Here is a 9,881-nt window from a genome sequence, read left to right as displayed (position 1 = left end):
ATGAGAGCCTTTCTCTAAAAGATGGGGTGGGTGGCGGCTGGGTAGTCACAAGGAGGTGATGAAGGGAAGGAGGAGGGGATGAAAGGGAGAAGAGAGGGAAGAGTAGCGACGAGGTAGGAAGAGAGGTAGTTGCTCGGTGATTAACCCTGTATCCCAGGTGAAGAGCCCTCCACAACCGCTGGGTTGGCGACAAACTGCAGACAGGAGTCAAGACTCATTGGTTTCTGTGAGGAAAGTGTGACTGGCTTGTGCAGCAAGTCAGACAATTCTTGCTTTGGTGACAGATGTTGAGATAGGTCCTCAAGACCCTGCGGTGCCAGGATGGTTTCGAGGGCTCTCACCCCTAGGAAAGCTGCTGGCCTCACCCTCAAGCCTGCTGCAGTGAAATGATGCAGAAGGAAATCTGCTCTAACCGAAAGGGACAGGCGGGAATCCAGGAGGATGTGCAGGATCCGACTGTCCTGTCTGGGGACATGTGTCCAGGCCGAGGAGAGTCCTCTTGGCAACCACACGTGACAGATGTGATGGGTGTTACTCACTAGGAAAGTTAAAGAATTTTGGAGTCTTGGAAATGTGGGGTTTTGTGGTGGGGGTAGATAGAGAGGGCAGCTCTTAGATAGGGAGAACCCCACCAGGCTCATTTCCATTCCATCTAACCTGAGGCCAGCCTGCAGTGTCCCAAGACCCTGCCCTGTATGGCCTGCCTGGAGCACAGAGGGGCGTGCAAGCACTCTCCTCTGACAGGTTGTTAGGGCGCCCACGGCCCATCAGTATTCAGACCCACGCCCGAACGCCAACCTGGGCTCACTGCCTCACAGAACACCCTCCTTGTGCCTACAGGAATAGCCACATCCTTTTACCCCCGTCTCCTCTTCCCCGCTGCTTTCCCTTTTTCTTTTTACTCTCTACACATGGCTACTTGCCCGCATTTGTGTGGTGCCCTTGGAGGACCAAAGAGAGCATTGGGTCCCCGGGCTCTTGAATTATAGTGAGCTGTAAACGGTCCTGTAGGTGCTGGGAATCAAGCCTGGGTCCTCTGGAGGAGAAGCCAGCGCTCTTCACTGCTGGAGGGTCTCTACAGCCCTCCTCTCTCCCCTTCCGAATGGTGCTGGAAGGTCTTACTCCAGTCTGAGGTAATGTCCTTTAGCCCTCAAAGCTCTGCTTGTGACATGTCAGACGAGTGACCTTTCACGGTTGTGAGCGACTCGTGGTCATGCCCCTTGGAGCAAGGGTTCACTGGACGTTTGTGCCCCCTGCTCAGAGTTCTCAGCCTAAAATAACCGTATGCACAGCTCCCGTGGAGTCAGCTCCTGATACCTTCCAGTGGGCTTACTCACTATGGAACGGGTCTGAACCTCTAAAGTTCGTGCCGGCCATCTGTAAACACAAACCAGGTCAACCCCACACAACCTAATAGAGCCCTTCAATAGTGGGCTTTAGAGGAAACTATACATCTGTTCACACTTCTAAGCTAGTGCTTAGTATTTTCACCATTCGTTTGAATAACTTAATGGGATGTTTTTGCTCAGTGTAGTGGTGTACGCTTGTAATCCCAACACTCAAGAGCCTGAGGCAGAAGAATTGGTAGGAGTTTGAGGCTAACCTAACCTACATAGTAAATTCCAGATCAGCCCAGGCTACAAAGTGAGACCCTGTCTCAAAAACAAGTAATTCCTTGCACTCAGGATGTAGAGGCAGGCAGATCTCTGTGAGTTATAGTATACCCAATCTATGGTATAGTACAGCCAATCTAGACTCTACAGTGAGTTCTAGGCCAGCCCAAACTTCACAGTCAGTCCTCCCTCACCCCCTCAACTCACACCCCTTCTCAAATAAACAAACAAACAAACAAACAAACAAAACACCAAAAACCCTGCCTTAAAAACAGTAACCAACTAGGTAGTGGTGACACACACTTTTAATCCCGGCACTCTGGAGGCACAGACAGACAGATCTCCGTGAGTTCGAGGCCAGCCTGGTCTACAGAGTTCCAGGACAATCAGGGCTACACAGAGAAATCGTTTCTCAAAAACAAACAAACAAACAAAAAAACCCAATAGCAAAACACAAACAGGATAAAATCATAACAGTTTAAAAGAACATAATTTCTGCTGTTACTGACGGGGTTATAAAGATCAGGCAGGGACCTGGCCCTTTCAAGGGGCTTGTAGTCTCCCTCAGCAGCCTGCAGGAGCTGTGGGTTATTGTTTGAAATCTGTGGGGAAAACAGTTCTTGATTGTGAGATTGCTGAGGTGTTATATCACAGGCAGGGCTTGGGGGCTGATGCTCTTGTGTGAACCTAAATAAGGCTCAGCTCTTCGTGGTCAGGATACTGTGTGAGCAAAAGAATTCTGGAGAAAGAGGGCACACACACACACACACACACACACACACACACACACGCCCCCAAATCCCTTCCAGCCATTGGATAGAGCTCCTTGGTGGTGGTCTAAAGAACTCGTGGGTCCCAGTGCAAACCTGAGACTTTAGAATGCGCTCAGAGCGCATTGAGGTGGGTCATGGTATCCGGGACACCTGCCAGGGCTTGGATCTCCTTGACCTAAACCGAACAGCGTGGGGCAGAACATAAATTTTAACGTGATACTGGGAAGAAACAAACGTTAGAAGTATGTGAGTCTGCCCTTGAACAGCTGGGCTGCGGCTCACAGGTCATGGCAGAAGGTCCCAGGGGTAAGAGCAGGCCCCTTTGAGAGGAACACACAAATTTATGACAGCTCAGGGCATCTCAGGAAAAGCAAAAGGTTATCACACCGCAGTTGTGAGAACAGGAGCTCTGAGGTGTTCTGAGGGTCTGGGTGCTCATATTCTGCCCCGACCCTTTTTTTTTCCTCCTTGAAGGCCATGGCCACTGGGGAAATGGGAGGATGGAGAGATGCTGCCCCCAAGGAGAATGGTGTCTTGTCCCAGGAGGAAGGGCAGGTGAGATCCACTAGGGAGGAAGCAACTAGCCCCATTCTTACTGAGGAGGATCCCAGGCTGGGAGGTGAAGAGACCGGAAGTCTCAACCAGAATATCCCCATCATGGATTCTCCCGAGATGTCATGAACCTCTGCAGGGTATAGACTGCAGGACTATGGGAGACAAGGAGGCCCTGGGGACTAGCTCAGTCTAAAACTACTACCAGGCCAAGCTGTCATCCTGGTAGGCCAAGGAGGTAATCAGGGAATGGGTCTGAAGCCTGGCTCCCTCAACTTCCTGTACCCACTCTGACCTTCCCATAGCTGTCCCTCTCATCCCCCATTTCAGCAAAAGGAAAATTGGAACGGAACAGGAAGTTGGTGTATATCCATCTGGTAGGATAAACACCTACCAGATGGTGCAACAAGACTCTCTTGTTCCCCCATCTCTGACACCTACCAGACCTGTCAGGGATATGGGTCATTCCCACCCAAGCCTTCCTGAACTGGAGAGGAGACTGAAAAATACCAAGTAGCCAGATGGCTTGATCTACCTGGGTGCACCTCCCTTGACCTCCTTGTGTGTTGGCTGGAACTCTATGCCACTTGCCCGAGCTGGCCACATACCCAGCCTTTTAGCACAGACGACTGGTCCCGGGCAGCAGAGGGTGCATCTTTCTCTCAGCAGGTGACCGTAAACCCCACCTGTGTGTGCTTAGAGGCTTCTGTGGTAGAGGGCAAGGAAGAAAGTCCAGGGGCTGGGTCCTGCATTTCCTGAGAAAGTTCTGGCTGAGGTGGCTTCCAGCCTCTGACACCCCCAAGATGAAGAAGCACAAACGAGAAAGGATTCAGTAAAGCCTGTATCGGCTGCTTCTGAAAGCCCAGCTGTCCTATTCTCAGGGTCCCAAGGATACATCCTGCTCTCTAATTGAGTGGGTACTCTTCATGACCCACGGGGCCCAGGTCAGCCCTTTGACACAGTGCTAGAGCCCAGATGTTGCTGAAACATGAGCCACAGAGACCATTTCTATCCTGCTAACCCCCACCCCCATGCAGAGGGGAGTAGTGGCGGGGGGGGGGGGGCTTGCTGGGGGCTGCTGGGAAATGGCACCTCAGGCTCTCTGCTCTAAACGCCTGAGCTTTCTGTCCCAGGGTGTTACTAAATGCACTAGTGTCAGGTCCCTGTCCCACCTCCCCACCCCCTTGTATCCCGTTCCTGTCTCCTCTCCTGTCTCCCAGCCACCCCCCTCCCGTGCTCACCTCAGCTCCGTTGCCCTGCCCTGAGGAGAGATGGCAGACAGCAGTGCCAGCTCTCAGCAGGAACTTCAGTCACTCTGTGGGGCTGAGACGCAGCAAGTGCAGGAAGGGAGGCTTTATTTTGTCTCACTTTGAGGATGTAGTTCAGCAGGGTGGAGAAGACATAGAGCAGGAAGCCGAGTGTTCTCCTTCCCAGCTCAGTTAACGAAATCTAGAAACTCCTCGGACATACCCAGAGCTCTGTCTCCTAGGTGATTCTAGACCCTGTCAAGTTAAAACTATCTCCCATAGCAGGGGACTATAGGCCAGCAAAGGTCACACAGCCCCAGGAGTCAGAGCGGGGAGGCAATCTGGTATAACTTCCTCTGAGCAGCAGAAGGAAAAAGCAAAGACAAGGCCAGGCTTACTGTGTGGTGTGGTGACATTTTGGTTTCTTTTAAAAATAGAGAAATATTGTAAGAATATATCTTGTTTTAATCTCAGATGTGGGGGTACGGGGCTGCTTCAAACTGTCCGAAGCAGCTGCCTGTGATTTGCCTCGTGCTCTAGCAGAGGCGTGGTTTTACCAGCTGCAGATAGCTTGTGTGCTTGTGTGGCACTTGGAATTCTGGGAGTTTTTCAGAGGGTACATAGGGTATATAAATGCTAGAGCCCTGATAGGTGGGGTTGGTGGTTGGCGGTCGTTAGGGGAGTTGGTTGCGGTTTGTTAGTTGAAGTCATGCTCAAAGAAGAAGCAAGAAGAACGAAATTAGATTCAGGGATCTCTCTCTCTTCCTCCTTCCCCCTCTCTCCTTCTAGTGATAGGAGGTGAAATGTGGGGGTACATGGATAAAAGGTGGAAAAAGAACCCACAAAGTAGCAAAGACTGGCTACAGTGTGGTACTACGGCACTGGCTTGAATGGTTTCTTTTTCTCACCCATCTCTGCCCATCTCACTGACCACGGGACCGATGTTGACTCCTCTCCCTATGGCAGACCAGGACCCAATTCCTGTCTTCCCCTGAGTGTGAGAGTATTTTCAAACAGCTGCAGAGAGAAGACAGGAAAGAGAGGATTGGTCTGACCTTAGGCAGGACCACGTTTATTCCCAGCAAGGGTGCGTCTTGTCACCCACATGTGTGGGTGGCCAAAATGTCTAAAGAACCTTGTCTCTTATAAGGGTGGAAATAATTTCCATAGCCTGCTGGGAAGCAGGGAAGTGTAGTCTTTCAGGAGGAAACTACCATTCCAAATGCTGAGAGAAGGTAAAAAAACAAAACAAACAAACAAACAAACCAAAAACACAAGGCAAAGTGTTACAGCTGCTTTCGGCTGAGGCTCTTTGTCTCAGGTGCTGCTGCCTATGTGCTGGGTTCCAAGGCCTGAATGAATGGTTCTTCCACCATGGTGTCAGTTGTGATAAGGTCTGGGGGCCTGTTACATTTCCCGTTGGTTCTATGGGCATGAGTCAAATTGTGGACTCATCTGGGGTCCTTAGCATTAATAGTTTAACAGAATTAATTTTTTTCTATTATGTAGCTAAATAGGCAATTGAGCAATCAAGGTCCTGTAGTGAGAGCTAGGAGTGAAAGAATAACGACCCAGCTATGGCCATTAGAGTGGTTAACCAGGGGCCAGGAGAGCAGAGACTGGCACTGCATGTTAGATTTTGATGTCTCTCTTCTTATCTCCTTTTTTTTATTTTTTTTAAGTTTTTACTTATTTATTTATTTAAGGTCCCCTCTTCACTTTCCTAGCTTGCATTTGTACTTGGTTGATGTCCGGAAACCCTCCCAGGGATGGAGAGTCAGTTGACTTCAGTGCTGGCCGGAACTGTAGCTTTATTCTGTGTTGGCTATCCATGCACTTTTTCCTGTTACACATTCCCTCTCTGTCTCTCTTTTTTAAATCTGAATTTTTTTAATTCTTCTCTCATATAGTCCATCCCCACCACAGTTTCTCTCTCCCTTCCCCAAGACATCCCTCCTCCCCACCCCACTCCTTTCTTGAAGGTTATTTTGACCATAGCTAAATTTGTTTGTTTGGTTGGTTGGTTTTGTGTAGCCTTGGCTGTCCTGGACTTGCTTTGTAGACCAGGCTGGCCTTGAACTCACAGCTATCTGCCTGTTTCTGCCTTCCTGAGTGCTGGAATCAAAGGCATGTGCTAACACACCCAGTAAAGAATAATTTTTTTAAAGATTTTATTTATTCATTTTACCTATATGAGTGCTCTAGCTGCATGTACACTTGCATGCCAGAAAAGGGCATCAGATTCCAGTATAGATGGCTGTGAGCCACCATGTGGTTGATGGAAATTGAACTCAGGACCTCTGAAAGACCAGACAGTGCTCTTTTCTGCTGAGGCATCTTTCCAGCCCTCTGGCTAAATATTTTTAGTTATCTCTGATTGACTGGCATAGAAGCAACAAGGTTTTTTGTTTGTTTTTATTGTTATATAGAGACCTTCCAATCCTTCCCTCCTTCCCTCTTCTCCTTCCATGCCCTTCCCCCAGTCTACTGATAGGGGAGGTCCTCCTCCCCTTCCATCTGACCCTAGTCTATCAGGTCTCATCAGGAGTGGCTGCATTGTCTTCCTCTGTGGCCTGGTAAGGCTGCTCCCTGATCAGGGGGAGGTGATCAAAGAGCCAGCCACTGAGTTCATGTTAGAGACAGTCCCTGTTCCCATTACTAGGGAACCCACTTGGACACTGAGCTGCCATAGGCTACATGTGTGCAGGGGTTCTAGGTTATCTCCATGCATGGTCTTTGGTTGGAGTATCAGTCTCAGAAAAGACCTCTGTGCCCATATTTTTCTGTTCTGTTGCTCTCCTTGTGGAGCTCCAGTCCCCTCCAGATCTTTCTATCTCCCCCTTCTTTCATATGATTCCCTGCACCCTGCCCAAAGTTTGGCTATGAGTCTCAGCATCTGCTTTGACACTCTGCAGGGTGGAGTCTTTCAGAGGCCCTCTGGTAAGCTCCTGTCCTGTTCCCTGTTTTCTCCCTCTTCAGATGACCATCTTGTTTGCCTCTCTGAATGAGGATTGAGCATCTTACCCACGGTCCTTCTTCATGCTTAGCTTCTTTAGGTGTGCAGATTTTAGTATGATTGTCCTATATTATATGTCTAATCCACTTATAAGTGAGGGTATACCATGTGTGTCTTTCTGCTTCTGGGATACCTCACTCAGGGTGTTCTTTTCTAGTTCCATTTGCCTGCAAATTTCATGATTTTTTTGTTTTTAATTGCTGAGTAGTATTCCATTGTGTAAAAGTACCACAATCTCTGTATCCATACCTTAACTGAGGGACATATGGATTGTTTCCAGCTTCTGGTTATTACAAATACAGCTACTACAAACATGATTGAGCAAATGTCCTTGTTGTATACTTGAGCATCTTTTGGATATATGCCTAGGAGTGGTATAGCTGGATCTTGAGGAAGCGCTATTCCTAATTGTCTGAGAAAGGACCAGATTGATTTCCAAAGTGGTTGTGCAAGTTTACATTCCCACCAGCAATGGAGGGGGGTTCCCCTTTCTCCACAGCCTCTCCAGCATGTGCTGTCACTTGAGTTTTTTATCTTAGCCATTTTGATGGGTAGAGGCCTCCTTGTCTCATGAAGAGGCGGTCCAATCTTCATTCTGAAGAACAACCTCAGCTAAAGAATCTAACTGGGCTTCCAGACTGGAAGTAGAATTTTTAGATGGTCCAGGTCTATGTTTACTTGAACACTGAGGTGTTTTTCTGTTTTGGTTTTTGTGTGTGCTTCCTCTGCCCTCCCCCTCCCCGCTCATAACTAGGGCTGAAGTTTCAACTGCAGCAAGCTCATACTTGCCCCCACTGATAGGAGAATAAGAACAGCTTGTTGTATATGCCAAAGCCCGGAATCTAGATTTAGGTGGCCCCATGGCCACATTCCTGCCATCATTGCCACGGCCACAGCAGCAGCTGCCGCCGCCGCCCATGAGCCTGCAGGAAGTCGGGGGCCATGGCAGGAGGAAGGGGGGTAACGGTAGACAGGGTCATTCCCTTTCCATTTTAGAGGTTTCTCTCCAGTCTGAACAGAACTTACAGGGACACACGGAAGAGCCCACAGATAGACACGCAGCAAAGACATGCAGGGGTGGCCACCACATATTTATATACCTGCACCGACCAGATCCTGGTGACATGGTCACAAAGATCCCAGACACCGGATCAGCCGTGCGCCTATGTGTCCAAAGCAGAAGGCTCAATAACCAGACTCACCTCTGGGGACAACAAACAAGGGTTTTTGTGGTTTTGTTTTTTTTTGGGGGGGGGGGGGGAGGGGGGTCAGACTCCTCCAAAGCCTTAGGCAGCGGTTGATCAAAGGGAGTCCCTAGGGCCCGGGAAAGTTCAGGTTGTGCACCCCCTCGAAGCCCCTTGACCACCACACTCTTCCCTCAGATCCCAAGGCTATCTGCAACCCTGGTGTCTCAAGGTCTGGTCTCGGGGGATCTTGGTGGAGCCTCCAGAAGTGTTGTGGGGTATCCGCCAGAGAAGACTGCTCAGATATGGGTTTAAGCCAAGAGAAGGTCTTTATTAGCTGGCTGGTGACCCACTGGGTGTTCAGGACCCCAGTGTGGTCCTGAGCCTTTCGAGGGGTGAGCTTTTACCTACAACAACCATATCCTGGGTTGGCATACTTCAGTTAGCAAGAACAGTTAGCCAGAAGCAGAACTGCAGGAGACAAAAAGCAATGTCAGCACATTTAGAGACGTTCCCTGTGGACTTTGATGTCTCCATTATGGCAGGGGCAGCTGTCCATGTGCTGACTTTATGGCCTGGGTGTCATTTCCACCATGGAGGTCGGTTACACTGAGGTCTCGGACCTCCTATGGTCTGGAGGCCCGTCTCAACACCAAGCTTTCAGGTCTTACCAAGCCTGGTCACAGAAGCACATTCTCCCCTTGCAGGGGCCTGGACACCAGTATCTCTGACGGGTCACATAATTAGTGGTGAAAGATGCTTGGAAGGTAATCCCTTCTGGACTCCCATAAAGTCTTTTAGGGAAGCATGGGGTACCCAATGGCTAACCTTGGTCATTTAACCTGCCTCTCATTTTCAGCCTCCCTGCTCCTCTGCATCTCTGGAATATCATATAAGAAGTTGGGCAATAGATGTGATGACGCTGGCTGAGCAGTTAGCCTCAGCTGTGTGGCAGGTGGAAGTGGGTCTGGAATGGGGGCTTCTAGGAGGAGCCCTGCCCTTCCCTCATCTGCGTAACTTCTACCATCACATCTCAGCAGTCCTTTCTGGCCCTCGTTCCAGAGATTGGCATCTATGGACAAACATTATCAGCTTGGGTGAAAAAGTGGGGGCAGAATTAAAGGCAAGAATGGCTGTCATTTCTGAGGTCCAACAGACCGGTCCTTCTACTGGGGTCAACGGTCAGGTGAGAATAAATAGGGGGTGTGTGGATGTCCATAGGGAGTCTCCTGAGGTCCCATTACAGCCTGGAGATCTGATGGGGATGGTTTAGTTTACAGTGAAATGATTTGCTGCACAATGGGAATCCAGCAGGACAGTGAGCAAGTTATACCTCTTCTTAGCGGGGCAAAGCACAGAGCTGGTAGGGGGACGGGGTTGTCAGAGCACCAAAGACGCCATGGTCGCTGGGCCGAGGCTGTCCCTCGGGCACCGAGAAGCTAAAGCGCTGCAGGAGGCAGGTGAAGAACAGGAAGAGCTCCATGCGGGCCAGGGGC

General features: G+C 49.7%; 1 protein-coding gene across 1 annotated transcript in view; it reads right to left on the bottom strand.

The window, feature by feature from the left end:
* Window positions 1-8,691: 8,691 nt before the first annotated feature.
* The window catches only part of LOC129691060 (cytochrome P450 2D4-like), a 5,789-nt gene continuing 4,599 nt past the window's right edge, over window positions 8,692-9,881 (bottom strand). Inside the window, 2 exon segments of the mRNA XM_055627006.1 lie at window positions 8,692-8,856; window positions 9,719-9,881. The exon segment at window positions 9,719-9,881 is cut by the window's right edge and continues 10 nt beyond it. Of these exon segments, the coding sequence (XP_055482981.1) occupies window positions 9,725-9,881 (157 nt within the window). The 3' untranslated portion in view covers window positions 8,692-8,856; window positions 9,719-9,724.

This window comes from Psammomys obesus, unplaced genomic scaffold (genome assembly GCF_907164565.1).
Source record: "Psammomys obesus unplaced genomic scaffold, mPsaObe1.curated_primary_1811, whole genome shotgun sequence".
In the NCBI taxonomy this organism is placed as follows: Eukaryota; Metazoa; Chordata; class Mammalia; order Rodentia; family Muridae; genus Psammomys; species Psammomys obesus.
Note: the sequence above shows the minus strand (reverse complement) of the source record. Positions and strands in the feature narration are given on the sequence as shown.